The sequence below is a fragment of the Anopheles merus genome, chromosome 3R (genome assembly GCF_017562075.2).
Source record: "Anopheles merus strain MAF chromosome 3R, AmerM5.1, whole genome shotgun sequence".
Taxonomy (NCBI): domain Eukaryota; kingdom Metazoa; phylum Arthropoda; class Insecta; order Diptera; family Culicidae; genus Anopheles; species Anopheles merus.
Window position 1 is genome coordinate 42,066,780 of NC_054084.1, and position 19,208 is coordinate 42,085,987.

Consider the following 19,208-nt stretch of genomic DNA (forward strand, 5'->3'; position numbering starts at 1 on the left):
CCAATTTCTTGCGGCTTAAAACGGCATTCCGACTTCGTTTTCTCTATCCCACCGTACATCAGTGTGCAGGATCGTTTATTCGCAGGATCGTCCTTAACGGAGGAGATTTTCCCAACAAAACTTCTCGGAATCGGTTCTCTCCTTCTGCCACACTTCAGCATCAAACAGCGTCAGCGTTCGTTTACACCGGCCCCAGAGAGTGACAATATTCGTCCGCCCCGTAATTCTTCTCACTAACGCTCACACAGACTCCCAAACACACACAAAAACAGTCAGCCTCCTTCCCGGTGGTCGTAATAAATTATGAAACTTTCCCAAATAAAACAGCAATAAATCTTGTTAATTTGCTGATGAGGAAGTGCAAAGTAGATGCCTCCCATATACAGACTGCTCTCTTCCTTGCCGACCAGAAATAACCCACGCCGTACCAACCCAATGCCTTCGTTGCCGGTCTTCATTCTAAGAAGGTTGATGATTTTTATACGCCAGTTTTGTGCCAATGCCGGTCGCATCCATTTCGCGTTCCAGCATCAACCGAGTTGGTTTCGCCCGGAAGTGAAACTCCACGGGTAAAAAGCTTTTTCGGGGGCAGCCATGGAAATGAGTCCACATAAACCACACCCAAACTCACACACATACAACGAGCCTTTAACACCAGCCCACCAGCTGGTGGGATAATACAAAGCTTTAGCATGGGAAAATGGAAACGATTTGATAAAGTACTTTTGAGTTACTCTTGAAAGAGTACATTTGTATGCGTTGGTGTATAAGACGGAGATATACGCTCGTATACCATTGCCGACCGCAAGTCTCCACAGAAATTGACAACCAGTTCCGCCCGGAAACGGTACACTAGGAAAGGTGTTGTCACTACCGAAGTTTATGTGACACTTTCTGTGCCACTTAGTGTTGTGATGGTTTAATGTATTTTCTGTTTTCTGTTTGATTGCTGTTGTCTTCTTCCTGCGCACTTGAAAAGGAGAAGTCATGAGTAGCGCGTCAAGAAGCTTTAGCAGCGCCGCGAAAGAGTATTCGGTCGCGCTCAGCCTGTTGAGTTAAGCTTTTGAAAATCCAATTAAAATGTTATATCATTTGAAAACTCCACAGACAGTAGGACGGAGGTTGACGATTTCCATGGAAAGTGGCACAATGGAGCAGAGCCAGCAAAAGCCAGATGGGGAGTGCATTTGAAGGGAAAGCATTTGAAATGCGCTTTTATTGCGTTGACGAAAGAGCAACTAGTGTCGTGCCAGTATTCGTGCACGTTTCGAAGAATCATAATATGTAAGGGCAAAGTGCCAATTTAAGTAATTTTTAATCTTTTTCAGATCGCGCAAAAGGTAAAAATTTTAATAACAAGAATTTGATTTATGCTAGTTGTAGGCAGATTTAAGTAATATGGCAGTATATATTTGCTATAATTTGGTGCCGCAAAACAGTTCCTTTCAATCTGTTGCCTTTGATAATGCAGGAGAGAACGTGGCAGTCAACGTTTTAAGAATATAGTATATTACATTTTGCAACTTTATAATATATTTATTTCATTTTGCAACTTTATAATATATTTTTTTATTTGAAAAGGAGTTCTTGCACTCCAAATTAAAGTTTCAACAAACTTCTATAATGTTCAACTGCAGGACATTATTAGAAGAATAATTGAATAATTTAGATTTTTAATTTTGAAGATATAAATATTCTAGTTATGGCCCATTGCATTTTATGGAATTTAAATAGAAATCCCCCCCCCCCTCCCAGCAAAATAAAAATTCCCCAATGGGATAATGTCTTAATGTCTTAAAAATGTCTTAAGTGTTCGTAGTTAGAAGTAATACGGAATAAATGTCCATTTTTATCGTTTACTATTGACAGTTGAAGGAATATAAGAATCCTAAATAAGTAACTATCAACTAACAACGCAAAATGTCAAAAAGGTGACTCTTCCATAAATATTATGAAAAGTATGAAAAATTGAATCTCTATTGTAAACAAAACTAACAGAATAAATAAATCCATTACAATGCAATGGTCAAAATCGTTACAAGTTCAATATGTAGATATTTTTGAAGATGGTGCTGTAGATCGGTTTAAAAAATGCAGATATATTCATTCCGGAGCGCTTGAAGAGAGAGAGAGAGAGAGAAAGTATCATTCAAAATATTGATGACAAATATCGATAACGATATTGGAGCGATTTTTCCGATGGTCCTCTAAAATTCACTCCAGCTGAAGCATACCTATTGAAACGTGGTCGTGGCACGGGCACAGTACGATCGCATAACTGTAACGCACAAACGAACACGAAGCATGGATGGTTGATCGAAACTAGTTTCAATTATTCAAACTAAATAGAAAAACATAAAAAAAACTCCCCTTCGTACATTTGACATCCACGCGGAGAGTGTTTCAGCGAAACGGGCGAAACACGAAACCCACTGCATCATGGAGCTACGGAGAGCACATGCTCAAGGTTTTCCATCCAGCGTCACAAACTGCCACATTGTGAGGCGGTAGGTGCTGCTTGGGTGTACATCTTTTTTTTCCATCGCAAACCGTTACCTTTTCGAGTGGCATAAATTTCGACGTTTTCCCTATACTACAAAACCGAAACTCGATTCCGATCGTTGCCCGGCCACTCTCGATCTGCTGAAGAGGTGAAAAAGTTTTTTTCATCCTCCCGCTGTATTTACGTGGTAGCCGTTTTTCATTCAAGTTTGTCGAAATGTGTACGCAACATTTTCTACTCTGCTTGGCTTGGGTGGGAAAGGTTGAAAGCAGCTGGTATGGAGAGACGGCATGCTTTATGGTAAAGTTGTTCCTTTTTGCTCGTCTCATGATGCTGAAACGGCTCTTTACCTGTGCTGCCGATTTGAATGGGTCTCTGGTACGAGAAGGGAAGTTTTCCCTCTTTCTGTTCCTCAAAAAGTTGCTATATTACGTTTACAAAGTTGTTTCGAGAGGAGAGAAGGAGAGTGCTATGGCTATCGGAGGGCTCACCCCTCATCGAATCGAACCACAGCAAAATGGGGCCGTAAGATATGGGAAGACTCACACAGCAGCGATATCTTGATCCCAGCGTATACACAGCGTATACGCCAAAGAGAAAGTTGATAAAAATTATTGAATTTTATCTTAATAACTTTGGGTGAAATTCATTTTTATGACTTTTATCATTGCCGATGGCAGAGGGTCAAACCTATGGAATGGGGACAAGCAAGCCAGTACAAGCGGGGGGAAGTGCTTTGTAGGAAGTGTAAGGCGAGCAGACAGGTGTAAACAATGAAAGATGAAATTTGATGTACTAAAAATAACTCGAAACACGGAAGCGCTTTCTATTCAGCAGTTGTTGCATCGATGCGAATTATTTTAGGCTCTTCTTTCACGTACGCATTAAACCGACAGCATGTCCCAAGCATGTCAAATCAGACCAAGCAACGCAGTGTTCGTGTGTATGTTTTTTCGCCATCCTTCCTTTTCATCGCTTCCGTCAGTCATTATCAGGCATGTTTACAATGTGATCCTTTATCGAGACTACATTTTCTGACAAATTCAATGTCAAGACACTCAATCAATTTTCGACGCAACAGGCAAACGCGAGAAGAAAGCGATTTTTATTCAACCATCGTGCGGGAGCAGTAGTTGTTGAATTATTCATACCGAATTTAGTTGCTATTGGGAGAATTGATTATCCAGTGTATTCTGAAGACATCAAAACGATGGAGTAGTAAACGATGCACGAATTGGGATATTTTTTACTTTCCAACACAATAAATGAATAGCTCATTGATTAGATGAAAAAAAAAAGATTGTTTCATTATACAAAAAATAAATAAATAGATAGATAGAAGAAGCATCAACGGCTTTGCTTTACCAATAGGTAATCATAATGCCGGTCTGGTGGTACAGTCGTCAACTCGTACAACTTAACAACATGCCCATCATGGGTTCAAGCACCGTATAGAATGTGCCTCCATACGTAGGACTGACTATCCTGCTATGGTAGAATAAGTCACTGAAAGCCAAGCTCACTTCACTAGTGGCTACAAAGACAGGCCTTGACCGACAACGGTTCTTGTGCCAAAGAAGAAGAATCATAACGACAAGGGCAAAATCATAAAAGAAATATGTTGGTACATGAGAAAGGAACATGTAGGAAGTGTTTAAAAATGAAAGTAGTTGAGTTTACATGATAAACGATGTTTAATTCAAAGTTAACATAATATACACAAATGAAGGGATGCGTGTACGTGTAATAAGAAAAGAAGAACTGAAGCATGAATCGTACATGACAACTAAAATGCATTGCTTGTTTGAGAGCTTTAATCTAATTTTAATTAGATTAAAAAGGTAAAATATTACAAATAGAAATTCCTATTAGGAAACAATAGAAAACTTGTTCTCAAAGATATTTAAGCAATTTTGAGTAGAACAGTGTCGGTAATATTCAATTAAGAAACAAGGATTCTAAATGAAGCAATTACCGCTGTTACAATATAATAACTTTTTGTTGTTTTGGTAGCTTACACTGTTGTTGGTAGGTTGGGCGAAAAGAAAAATCTTAAATGTATAAAACAAAAAAAAAGATACAGACTGATATTCCTTAAGAGAAATTAAAAAAAATACTGTGCATGTGTATATAATAGATTGTCCCCTTATTCCCTTATTTATAACCAATTATTTTCTATGATGACACACTTTGTCATCCATACATAACGCAATGTTTATATGTTTATGTTTTAAACTGAGCTACTTTCTTCTGATTGTCTGTCGAGCTTCCTGTTATGTTTTTTTGGATAAAGATGATCGAAGGTTATTGTTTATTAATGGGTGTTCTTTCAGGTTTTCGCTGCGCAATTGGTTTAGCAATTGTTTTTATGGTTTGCGAAACGTTGCGATGCGCTTCCTGCTTGACGGTTTGTTTGAATACATTTGTTTTTTATTGTTATGGCGGTTGACCTACTGTGTGGGTATAAGTTATAATTTTTATTTTAAAATTAAATATTTAATGAACTACCCACGAACCTCAGGTAAAGGTTCACGTTGCCTAAGGGTAAGTCATTGTAATACTCATAGAATCTAGATGATGCTGCAATAAGATCGTCGATTTGCATTAAAGTGTCGAAACTGTTCATACCAGCAAACGCGGGCGCATTGCGAACACTAATTTGAAGCAATTCATTTTAATTAATGAAGATCAATGGTTCGAAACATCCGCGAACGATGAATTTTTACGCGAACGATGAAGTGCGAGTGGGCTACGCATTCGTCATCACTAATTGCCGCCTAATGAATGAACCGTTTGCCCAGTCAATCAATAAAATACAACACTCAATTACAGCAACGACAGTTGAGAGTGGAAGAACAAGAGAGAAACAGGTACGATCGTCGTTCGCTTGCGCTCACTGGATTAGATTGATTTCGAGGGCACAATTTTGCATTTGTGCGTTATAAAAAGCACAAGAGTGCTTGAACTCCACGGGAGGTAATGCAGTAAATCAAGCTAATTGCTTCGAAAGAGCGCTGGTACCGTTCACTTGTAACGTTTGATCATTGGCCATTACTAGAGTTTTGATGGTACACAATTAGAACCTTTTATGTGAACCATCCAAAAACCCCTTTTAGAAGCTGTTTGCATTAGCAGAGGAATGTGCTAATGTAACGAACATTTATGATCAAGATATGTTTACAGAAACATTGTGATAATGTTTCATAGCATTTATGAGATAACGAGGTACATACGGTTTATTGTCGGCTAATGGTTAACCTTTTTCACTTTAGTAAAGCGAGAGAAAAATGTTACAAAATGCAAAGAAAAACAATAGACTTGTCCATTTTAATTATAAGCTTTTGGGCGGCATTTAACGTTGCTTTATCTTACACGCCCGTGCTTTAGAAAGCTTGTCTTGCAATTTGATATTGTCTGGCCGAAACATCCTATCAAAACATAATCCTGCCGCAAACTGATGCAAGAACTGTAAGCAGCCCTGCTGAGATGAATTGCTGCTACTCATACTTTGACCCTTGGGTTGTAATTTTCTTTGAATTTATTTTTTCTCGTACATGTTTTTTTGTTTCTTCTATTTTCTGCCCAACCCACTAGGACACATTACCTTGTATGCCTCCCCCTTGTACAACCGAACCTTTAACATGTTACAAACAGCGACCCTAGCCACCGAACCGAACCTCAAAAGCAAAGCCCAGTTCCCGTACACCAGCTGGCAGAAAGTGCTCAATATATGCGAACGAACCCCTGAGCAGGGTGTACACTAAGTACCAAGCATACGACCCGGGACACCGGCTCCCGGCTGGTGGTAGTGGGGCTGATTTAATTAAAGATAAGAATCAATTTCGTTTCGTTTTCAAAATTATTTTCTGACATTTACCTTCCCGTTTTCGGCACAACGGACGAACGCACAGCAGCAGCTGCCGGAGGTGTGGGGGAGGTTTGCCGCTCCAAGAAGTAGTACCGCACCGCAAAGAGGATCCTTTTGATTTTGCTGCCCCGATCAAAATTTCCGTTTAATCACTACCCACCACATTGGCGAAGGGAAGGCAAAAGAAGCGAGAGGCTTTCACCTTGTTTGATGGTAACACCAGAAACCAGCAGAAAGGTTCCCAAGAGTGTTGAGCTTCGGTAGCTCGGAAGCTTAGTTTGAAGTACTGGGCGTCTCCATTTCCTGGTGGCACGAATACGACAGAAACAACACTGCTCCCCGTTGTGGGTTGTGCCTGTTTTTCGAACAGAAAATCACCTTCTTCGAAATCCGGGTCAGCAGAAGAGCTGCCAGCGGTGGTGGCAGAAGGTAAGTGCTGCTGTACGACCCAACAAACATGATTGAGAACAGCTTTTATTAGAGTTTGACAAGTTGGCACCCTTTGTCTGGGTGCTTCCGTTTCCTTTCGGCCGAGAGAACAAGCGCCTTTTGCTATATGATACTTTGCTGCAATACTGTACGTTCTGCAAGCAATACATGGACCAGGCAAAATCTGATCGTGTGATGTACACGCCCGTACACTTTAGGCACCTGTGCGCTAGGCACCAATCTTTGCAACTCCAACGAGGGGAAAACGTCACGAACAAGCGCGCTGTTGGAACAAGGGATCAGCTATTAGCGCTGTTCTGTTTGCCTCTAACTGTTTTCCGTGCGTGTGATGTGAGCAATACCATTAACGTGCACAGATGCTGCTTAACATTTCTAACCTTCAAAAACAAAAGGAAACTGTGTTAGAAAATATCAAACGCGTGTAAAAGTTATTGCTGCAAGGCTTTTCTTACTCACACTCAGTAACATTATGACATGTATAAAACATCTTCGACTACACGAACACAGACCATCAGAACGCACACAAAAAATCCCATCACCAAGTATAATTGAAAATCACTCCACTGTTTACCGTTCAATGATCCGACAGAGAATCTCCTCCGGGCCGCAAGGAAAAGGCGGTAGAGATTATCGTGACATGATGGCAGCCCTCTTAAAGTGGCTAATTAATTAAAATCCTCTTTCATCAGCATTTCTTGAGCATTTCGGAGAGGCGTATGAAGGATGGGTAAGTAAATTAGTGGGAATGGGAATGGAGGGTGAATAAAACAAGATGACGACGACGTCGGAGATTCCCAAAGCGCCTATCATCGTCAATGCATCATCGTCGTGTCTTTAGCAACAGCGTGGGAAATAATGGGTGGGACAAGGGATGTTTACCGACCGATGCCTTACCTGTGACCTCGTCGTACTCGTTGATCTCGCACCGTTTGCCCTTAAATCCGGCCGGGCAGATGCAGATGATGGCGTTGTCACCGATATGCCTGAAATAGCCAGAGAATGACAAGCCCTGTTTAGCGCCCATGTTTTGTTAATGAGCGTAAGGTTTGCTGCATTACCGGGAAGCGCGTCAAAAACTGGGGTTAAAATGCAGGGAAGGGGGAGAAAAACGGGGAAGCTGAAGCGAGGTGACATTAATATTGCAGACTATGTGGCTGTGGTTGAAAATGATGGGCGGGTTAGCGGACAATCTCATAAAGTGTAAAACGATGAAGCATGCATTTTACCCTAAAAGCTCTTAGTGTGCTTTTGTGGGTGTGTGCGTAAGTGGATGATTGTATGGAGAATATGTGTAACGATTAGTATTATGTTGGTGTATAATTAACAGGAAAGTTGCGGGGCATTTTTATTGGATAAGGCTATTAAATTTCAAAAGTGTTTACTTTACATCAAAATAGTTTGGTTTATTTGTGTTTCATGTTTACAGGGTTTCCCACGATTTATTAGTTGGTTCCATCAATTTTTGGTTAGTTCTTTTCTTTTTTTATGCGTTCCCATGATTTTTGGCCGTTTCCCAGAATTTTTTGATTCAATTGTATTGATATCCAATCGGACGATACCAATAAATTATGGGAACGAACCAAAAATCTATAGGATACGATGAAAAAATTGTGAGACGAGCCCCCCACCGAACTGACCAATAAATCGTGGGAAACCCTGTGTATAGAAATGTTACTACTGGATTTTTATGCAACTAGAACGAAGCATATACCTACAACTTAACATCTTAAACCAGTTTCCAATTTTGCTTATTTTTAAAGATATTTATAATCATTTGTAGTGAGATTTTGTAAGATATAACATAAGAGCTTGAAAATTGATTGACATCTATTGCAGAACAGTGATCCAAATCTTGATGAATTTGAATTGAACTGGAACACTTGGACTGGAATGGACTTTTTTGTACTCATTTCTTTTTTTATTTTAGAATATCAAACAATTGATTTCAGGTTCTACTGAAAGCAACTTTTACGGATGATTTTTATTTGAGTCTAAAGTATTTATTTAAGAATGAAGCGAATAAAATGGAATGAATAATTCATGAGAGAAAACAAAAACTACAGAAATTATTGGCTTAAAAAGAAAGATATGACGTTGGTCAAAACAAGTAGTTGTCTTAAGTCTTCCACCAAGTAATTGAGTATTCTCTCAAACGTTTTGAAATCCTGTATTAAAATTTTACGAGGAAAATTAACAAATTAAAGATTTTGTAGTTCAATATTTTAATGCAACTTTAAACAATCAAAGAAAAAAAATACCACCAAGAACATTAAAAAAAGGTACGGAACGGAAAACCTTTTAAATTGCTAGCAACATAACACTTACTTGCATGTGCCACCGTTCTCACAGACATTCGCATCCTTGCAGAGCGGACCATCGCCACAGTCGGGACCACTAAATCCAGGATAGCAGTCACAATAGTACGACCTGAAAATGAACAAAAGAGCGAGAAAGAAAACAGCCCGTTAAAGATTTAAATCGATGCCACCACCAACGTACACAATCGCCGCCAAGGCCCTACATAACAAGCGAACGAGCTCTGATGACAAGAAACGAAAAATTCCAAACGAACTAGTGACAAAGAAAACGTGTCCTTTTTAGCGCTACCGGGTGTGGGAATCAGTTGGCACGAGCACTGAATGGCATGGGCATGGTACATTCGAATCGTACAGCGGAATCGTACAATGGATCTTCCGATTACCGGCAAAACGGTAAAGGTAAAGCCGAACACTGCATCCCGATGCAGTGAACTGTCTCCAGTTGAATGCAGGTCGGTTTGTGGTCTTAGCAAGAAAAAAATCCCACCGTTGCATCCATCGGCAAGGTGTGTTTGTCATACTCTCGATAAAAGGGGTGTGCCATCGTTAAGGTGTCACAAGCTTCTTGTGACGAGTGTTACACGCAAGGAATTCAATATAACTTGGCAGCCCGATTGACATGCCTTGCTGACTGACAATCGTGCCAGAATGTACCACCACTAGCCGGTCGGTAAAAGCTCAACCAGGCTTCAATCGCTTGCGCCACGGTGAAAAGCAAATAAGTTGGTTCCGCTACTGGTTCCGGCTGTTTTGCTTTTCTCTTTTGCGTGCCTCTTTCTCTGTCTTGAAAACATCACCCCATAGCCGCCGTTGTCCCACCCCTTGTGTTCCATTGACATTTTCGGCACCAGTTTGCGCGTCAGTAAATCTATTTTTATTAACTTTGCGGCGAAATTTATTGTGCTTTCATGAATATTCATTCTCTTGGGTGTGCGGACGCACACGCGCGAGCGCTACCGCGCTCGTTCCGCATTAGCATTGCTTTTACTTTTCGCCCCGGCTGGTGTCTATGCGCTACCTTACGCCATTCTCGAGATTAAGCTCAGGATTCGCCCGTTAAGCGAAACAGCGAAAGGGAAGGCAAGCACAAAAGCAGGCAGTTTTGTGCGGTGAGAAAGCAAATGTGCCATCATCATCGTGTAAAACGCTGCCGCTGGTTACGCATAGCCGGCATGCTCTTGCGGTTGTGTCTGGTAAGGACGTCGTTTCTCGTCTCATTCCTTTTCCACTGTTCTGCTTTGTTTTGCTTTTTAAAAGCACCGAAGGCAAGGAGTTCATTTGACCTCGACGGTGCTTGCTACCCCACCATCTGTTTGTTGGTTGAGCTGCAGCAACACTACCAGCGCCAAACCGCAAGCCATTTGGAGCGGTGGATTCGTATTTTTCTCCCGTTTCGTTACCTTTTTCCCGAACACACATACACAGAACCCTTTGCACCCCCTGGGTGGGGGTGGAGAGACAAATGAATTCACATTCTTTCGCGGCAACAACATGCTGTTTTATTTTTCTTGCCGTCGGTTCCCTTCGCCAAAGACTGACTAAAAATTTTACGCAAATGCTTTAGACACAAAAGCGAGCGTGCTGTCTCAGTGGAGTAAGAAATTCAATTTGTGACGATTCGTTAGATAGCTGACGGGAGGGACAAATAAACGGGAACGGCGACAAATCCTGTCCGAGCGTCCTGAGTGACTCGATGTGCGTATGTGTGGTGTGGTGTGCGAGTGTGTGTGTTTGTTATCCTTTGCTCTGCTCTTGAGGTATATTCAAATGCACACGGAAATGGGATGGTTTCGGAGAAGGAGCAAAAGACACAAAAAATAGCAAGCTTTCAAACAAAACCTAAAGCCATCTGGTCGCTTCGTCGCTCGGCAGACGCTGTTGCCAAAAGGATTTCGATTGCTTTTTCTGGGGAAAGTTTTTGTATAAGGACAGTGTTTTCACTGACAAGCCGTTTGTTTTTTGTTTAGGAGAACTGTTTGTTAGAAGTGGTATGATGAGCTTTTTTATACGGAACATTGGAGCTGAGCTGGAAAAGAGCTTAGATTAAGTTTCAGTTTAAGCACGAATAATGGGAAAAAGCAAAAAGTTAAATTATCAGACAGTCAATCGATTCCAAGTATGAAAGACTTTTATTACTTGTTTTGGGCACTCTTGCACATTTGACATTTTACCAACACCGTGTGATCAATTGGATAATAATGAACAATTGTAATTTGGTGTATTCTATTGTTGGGGGCCTTCACGATTCTAGTTAGTTTTTTGTATGAAGTTTGACAGTTGGAGGCTGAAATCATGTAAACACTCCATACAAAACCACACAAAAAACTATCCTGCAATTTTCAATCTAGCTACATTTTTTTCTAGCTACAAAGCTAGAATTAGATTCGAGTACCTACTCGAAAACACGGTGTTATTTACATTTATCCCAAGGTGCATTAAAGAGATCACGTGGTGGAATCTAGAATCAAAGTGTATGTAGTCCAGGTGGTCTCATAGCATTTTTTATAACCAAATTTGAACATCACTTTTTGACAGAACGAGTGAAAACTTTAACTCCAAAGAGCTTTTTGGAGGCTTGACGAATACTCAAAACACTCTCACAATCTTCATTCAGAAGCAGAAGCAATAAAAATCAGCCTTCTAAATTCATACAACCTTAGGATAAGCACACCTGTATATTATACTCACTTAGACAGCTGCTCGAAAACTGCTATACAATGCAAACAGCTGACAGGCTGAAATTTCAGCCTACGAACTTCAAACGGAAAGGGCCCCGTTAGCGGCAAAAAGGATGTCATTTTCCGTACTACATCGACCGCTCTTTGTTTAAAACGATCGATTCAAATTACCACCAAGTGATAGGAAATAACTACAATTTAAATTTAAATTCTGAACTTAAGAAATTCGTTTTTTGTTATGAAAAATAAATTGTAAACCGATAGTTCAATCTGAAATTATTCATCGATCATTTGCCGATGAAAAGTCAACGCCTTGTCAAAATACCATAGAAGAGAATCAAAGGCTATGGCTATTACCATGCATCTCAGGACAGTTAAAGGCGACCCTAGTTAATATGGAATGTTCCTAGAACTTGGCACTGTGGCTAGTATTAGTAGACAATTGTTAGCCATTTTCTTCAACAAAAAATCTACTGCTCTACCACTTTGATCCTTCAATTCTAGTGATTTTACTTTTGATCTGTTTTCCCAGAAGTACAGATTTTTGGAGTTTGATTTCTTTACTCTTGATAATGCTGAAAGAAATACCTCCACCAACGGAAATGCCTACTACGGTTAATGTAGGTTTAACCTTTCGCACATTTGTCTTTATTTTTATATATTTGACCATGTATGTAGTTTAAAATTAGCTTTACCGATATCTTTTAACTTTAAAGAGAACAGAATTTGAAGCTGAAACAACGAATGTGAATCTTTAAATGCAAATTACGTTCAAATTGGTTCCACATTGATAGGTTACAATAAGTTACAAACTGAATAAAAAAGAGCTTTCAAACAGATTCTATAAGTTAGTATCTACAATTAAAAAAAAAATAATGGCAGACTTTAGAGCAAAAGCCAACGATTTTAAAAATTGCAATTTTTTAGCATTTTTTCCACCATGCAAAACCTTTCAATAATATCGCTAAAAACACCGAGAAGAATATTGAACGTCAATTGGATTCGGATTCAGGATTCTGAGAAGTATTGTGTATTGGTTGAGCTGAGTGGTTTTTTATGTCGCTGTAACAAGGAGACGATTGAGTATAAATGGCCTCTGACCTGCATCGTCATTATTTGTCAGCATATTTAACGAAGAATTGTCAACATTGATCCATAAACCCTGACGCATTCAGAAATGATAACCATTTAAAATAAATATTCAATTAAATGCAGTTATTTAAAAGTGTTTTAAAAATGGTGTTTTGAAAAATGGTACTATCCGTCCAATGACAGCACATTAATTGAAGTAATTAAGTAATAAATAAATGCAGTATTCACTGCCCCCACCCAACATCAAATGTAAAACATCTCTGTACCAAGGATCATATGCATGTTCGGAACTAATGAGAGTACGGAACATCACATCCAGCATAATTGCCGTATAAACTGATGTAGGCCAATAATTTACATCCGCTAATCCTCCTCCGGGAGCATGCTACAAATCACCACGAGTCGCCGACACAACTCATCCCGATTTGCATACCGGTTACTCCACATTTCAATCAATAATTAATATCCACCATTTCCATAATGGGTGCGATCATTGTAATCACACTTTTGCCGAATCCCACCTCGCTGACGGACCTCGACGCGTGCCCTCGTCTCATAGCCCGGGACACAATATAGACAGCTGCAAACCACATCCGGCCACTTCATTACACTTGTCCAGTAAGTGTGGTTTTCTGGACGCAGCATTTAATGACTCCCATCGGGTATTTGGAGCTAGTGTGTGTGTGTACACAAGCAATGCCGGGAATCATAATCAAGTCAAGTGTCATCCAGAGATGATGAAGTTGTCGTCGCTGGAAACCACACGCAATGTGTGCATACATAAACAATGTGTACTGAATAACAAAAAAAAAAAACATCGTTTTGCGTAAAATGAGCGACAAGAGTTGAAGATGTGAGGAAGGAAAAAAACACACCAACCCCTACACCCATCGCCTGAAACGAATTACGATGATAATCAACAGCTCGCCACACAAATTGTTCCGGCTGTGCCGGCGTATACGGTGGCGGGAGTTCACTTTCCCGTCTCATCGCCATTAGTCTACCGGGAAGCGCGAGTCCACCACCTCACCAGGAAGCACATAATTTATTAACGAATCATTGCCCGACACTCGTACGTCACTGCCAGAAATGGCCGCATCGGCATCACCCAACGCGCCCAACGGTGGTGGCGAGCCGCGCAGTGGCCATTTTTCTTCTCTCATGCCACCGGGATGAGATCCCGGAGGGATCTCATCTCCGGGATTGGAAATTGTTTTTTTTTATTCTTCCATGATATCTGCTATCTGCCGTGTTCTACGTTCTACGCTTCTTGTCACCGCCTTTATACAGTGTGTGGTTGTCCAGGGCGAAGGAGGGCGAGCGCGTAATAAATGGCCTCAACTTCTCTCGGCACATCATACGGAATCGATGTCGGTTTTCGGAGTATCGTCGCCGGCGACGGGTTCGTGTTCCGGATGTTGATACGTTTTAATTCATGACCGCGGGTGACAAAATGGCCTCAAGCGCCATTAAACGCTTCACGGGAAAAGGGACCGGTGGTGCCCCACCGGTGCACGGACAAACGATCGCCGCATTGTGAGATAATTTTCCGCTTCATTTCGACGGCAGGAAGGTTCGGGATTTGGCTTTGCCTTTGCAATTGATCCAGCGTACCTTGGGCGATGGCTTCCTAGCGCCGCGTACCATCCATTTATCCTTTTCGCAGCGGTCAAACAATAGGGTGCAAGGGTGCGTTTCACGTTTCGTAGATCGTTGGCAACAAATGGAGCAGGAGTTTTTTTTTGTTGTTGCCGCACGTACAAGGAGAAGCAAAATGAATGCCATTAAAGGCGGCTTATGTGGGCGATATGGTGTCACTTGTGGTAGAATTGAAGCGCCTAGTGGTGAAGGAATGGCTCTAGTGATTTCGGAACCAAGCGTTTTTTCCCGGAGAAACCAAACTTATACATCTTCACGTCTTCTTTAATACTTTTCATTGAGTCATGTTTATTTGACTCAAAACTTAGATTGCAGTTAAGAAATGTTGAGAAATTACCCACCAAAACCACATTAAAGTCTTCATAAAGCATAATAAAGCAAGAAATACAGCATTCATCACTTTTCGTTCTACCATCCCAGAAGACCTTTTTTCTCAAACCAAACGCCGATATCCTACAATCCGAGAAACAACATTTAAACCACAGAGCATCGGCACGTCTTCCGTGACCCATTGCAGAAACAAAAGCCACCACCGTACACTGTGACAGCGTTTTGTGACGATCCATTAGCGCCCGGCTGACGGGAAAAATGGTTCATTATTACTTTTTCCTACATTTATCCATCGCTGGTCAGCGTCGGCACGTATCAAACCCCGGGAAAGGATAACCGTTCCAAATGGTGGATGGACGTACGACGCACACGACGTTCCACTGTTTCACCGGCAGTTCGGTGTGTCTGCTGCGAAAGACAGCCGAGCGTGATAGTGGTAACCACCACCACCACCAACCAAAGCTAACGTGGTAGTGCTAGTGAGCAAATGACTAAACAATAATCGCTTCTTGTGAAAGCTTCCATTACGGGGTGCAAAGAAGGAATAAGTGGTGCAACCGGAGTGAAAAAAAAAGTTTATCCTGAAAGCTGCGCGTGAACGAAACGAGGGCACCGATGGCAAGTGTATCTTTTGCAGTGCAAGTATTTGCACCTTTTTTTTAACCGGTTTTGCACAACCTGCCGGGAGCGTACAGCAAATCAACCATGGTTCTTCGTTGGGATGGTTTCATTGTTTTCGTACCAGAATAAAGACGTAGCGCTTCTCATAGGTAAACGTTAGCCGGTGGCAACAGTAGAGTGTTTCAAGAGAGCATAAAGAAACCATCAGCAAGGTCTTGCAGTTAATGAAAGATGATGAAGTCCGTTAGCGATGGAAACGAGGGGCAAAGTGAACACCCTCACTAACGGAAGTATTGCAGCTTTAAAATGAATAAACGACTTATTATGTATTTATTACAATCATTTCCAGGTTGAAGATACAGTTCTAAAAGTCTTAACAATTATTTTTGTTCAACTTGTTCAGAAAAAAATACAATTAGATGATATCGTCTCTTTCAATAGCGATACTGACATTTTACTGTATGATTGATTAAAGATCTTATTCACAAGAAAGCTCCCATCTTGAAAAGATGTTAGAATTTATTCTTTGTAAATCTTATAATTGAAATTTTATATTGACCCGTGCAGAGAATAAAGTAGAGCAAACATAGTAGATAAAAAATGAAATAATTGTCTGCGTTATAAGTCAATTTCTCCAGCCCACTACAATGCATTATTCAACATATTTTTACAAACAAACAAAAAGCTCTGATGTTATCAAGACGCTTCCCAGACTGGTAAACGATGTTTAGCAAAATCCGTAATGCTGGAGCACAAAAAATTCCAAGTGCCACCAAATAGAGCACTTATCTTTCAACGAAGCACAGCAGAAATTCCACAACAGGTGCTTGTGAAAAGCTGCCAGTACTTTTATTGTGATTCTCCGACGAGAAACCCCCTATCCCGTTCAGTGATGGGTCGAAGGTACGTATACATAATAATGGAAGGGGCAAAAAAATAAACCCGAACACTTTGCAGAAAATATAGAAAATATTTGCACAATTGCTAACAAACGGAGGAAAATGCGCTACCCCAATTTTGACCATTATTGGCATTCTATTCGGAGAAGGTAGGGTGAATATTTGGGGTATCGTTTGATGTTTGCTGAACATACCGGTGAACAGCAGCAGTACTGGTAATACACATCATTATTTGATTTGTTTGATCCCACAACACATTGAGTTTGGAAAACATTTTTCGAGCGCATACGTACAATAATGCAGCGTATCGGAAGTAATTGATTGTATTGTACGCGCTTGGCGTGTGTAGTCTGGGTACATTATGTTGTAAATTATATTGTGCCATTTTGTGAATTCTTTGATTATAAATAAGTAATGCATAAATAAATAGATCAATTAAAATTATTTAAAAAAAACCAGTTTTGTTTGATTCTGACTGCATACTAATAACGGTCAATGCATTATCAGATCAAAAACATTGCAAAGCTTTCAAAAAGTTTGATAAAAAAAACAAAACCATGTGAAATGGCATTAGTTAATAATTACTATGAACATCGAAAGGATCAATGAAAAAAACACCGGTTATATACGATTTGTTATCGAAGTTTTAATTTGTTCTCAAACTTATATTTTAATATGCTCATAGTGTATGTATAGTGTAGGATAGTTCTTGAGATATTTAGACCACGAAAATCGTACAGTCATTGTACATTTATTATTGCCACACAATTATTATTTAGATGTATTGCTTTTCGGAATAATTTTGACTAATTTACATTTCCGTTTACCAGCCAACGATATTGAATTAAACACCACACCACAACGTGTAAGCCATTATGAGGTGCAGATGCACCCTGCCTTCATATGAGCGTTTAATAAAGAAAGATGAAATCCACCCCACACGAATAGGATTATCGTGCAGGGTCAGTACGGATTTTACCGCAAAACCACCCCGGAACCACTCATATCGTCTATCAGAAGTGTGATTTTGCTTTTGTGCATTGTGCACAACAACATTACGCCCATCTCTGACACAACCAGATGCATCCTTGCACGTATGGCACTGGTTTGCACATACACGTACACACATGACAGCAAGTTCGGGGCTCGGGCTAGGATCACGTTGAGGGGTCTAGAAGAAGATTCTTACAAATAAATGATTACGGTTGCATCAGTAGTGGGTTCCTGCATAATTTTTCATCTAAATAGAACAAAACGAGTATGCAGTGGTGGTGCTTCCGTTTGTTGGGTGAACGATGATGTGCCATAGCACAGCACCGGTGTTGAGCAGATTAAGCCTTACACCACATACGTATGAGCATCTGTGCCGTATCAACAGCAAAAAATCGCCCATGTCGACTTATCAGACGGGATAAATGATTGGAAAAGAACGCATGCTTGATTACTATCATTGAACGTATACACAGCAGCGCGCCCTTCTGTGTTTGCATTGTGCCGCTCACACGTTAGATCTCCCGGACCCTCCTTTTATTCGCATTTAGGCGTACTAGAAGAGGTACGTGCCAGAACGTGTGCTAGTTAAACAGCGCTCTAATGCATCGTTTGAGAGCTTATGCTTGGGTAGATTTCGATTGCCTTTGCGTGCGTGCGTGCGGAGGAGTTTCAGGTTCGAGAGGAACCAACATGTTTGCCTTCGTTAATCGGCGTTTGCTGCTTTTCAAACGGTTGCCGAAATTACCGTAAAGCAGACTTTGCGAAACCGTGCTGTTTGGTGGATTGAAATGGTTCGATTCACTTTTATGGCAGTGCCACCGCTACGAAACTGTTCAATTAGACACGTTCCACGATTGTAACGGGGTTCGTAATTGGACGTCTGCCACAGCCAAATAGCACACACACATATACGATAGGGTACGATAAGAACGATAAAAAACTCATCTCTCTCCACCACCACCACGCTTAATGGCGTTGTGAGAAAATGCCACCAAGACAGGACACACGAAAGGGTACTTAAAACTGGATGCACATCCATTCCCAGCTGCCCTGTGATGTGGTCGTTGGTGCAAAATTGAATTTTGATCTGTGATTTGCACGTAAAGCTTTTCACTTCAAACGGCCACCACCAACCTTAAAAATCACAACCATTCATGCAGCCTGGGAATGAGTTGCATAAATCAAAACTGCATTCGTAATGCATCCGAGGCTGGGGATAATTTCGCCATAAGACATCAAAGATAAACCACCACACTTTGCCCCCGCTCCCCCTTTCGGTCATCTTTGTAACGAGTTCCGAGGCCCTCCCGGCCATACCTTCCATCTCCTTCGAAAATGAAGGAACTGCTCGTTTTCCTATGCGTCATTTAGTGGAGTAGAGCCAACACCGGCCCCGACTTCCGGTTTCGCTTTGGTGTGGGCGAGAAATAGTTACGCAGTTTTCGCACAGGATGCTTCCGGACAGCAAAGTACGCAAGCTGGAAACCCCTTCCGGAAGCGAAACCGGCAGTGATGAGCACGAGCGCAAGCCGGTGGAAACTTCTGCATCGGTTGCTGAATCCGGCGTCGACCTGAATTCCGATCCCGGACCCGGGATCCGTACGGTTCGCCCGGGGGTACATGCATGAATAAATAATATTGGTGGAGGATTTTGGTTTTTCACGAGCCAACCGGAAATGTAAAAAAAGTGAGCCCGATTTTCTGACGATGCGTACAACGCCCGGGCATACGACCGGGATAATCCGTTGCAGAGTTGAAGAGCTGTAAGAAACGACGGTTAGGTGATGAGCGTTTCGA

General features: G+C 41.1%; 1 protein-coding gene across 1 annotated transcript in view; it reads right to left on the reverse strand.

The window, feature by feature from the left end:
* LOC121595626 overlaps positions 1–19,208 on the reverse strand; it is a 205,807-nt gene that overhangs the window by 128,068 nt on the left and 58,531 nt on the right. Inside the window, exons 3-4 of the mRNA XM_041919717.1 lie at positions 9,147–9,248; positions 7,716–7,804 (exon numbers count right to left, since the gene is read on the reverse strand). Coding sequence (XP_041775651.1) covers positions 7,716–7,804; positions 9,147–9,248 — 191 coding nt within the window. The remainder of the gene's footprint in view (positions 1–7,715; positions 7,805–9,146; positions 9,249–19,208) is intronic.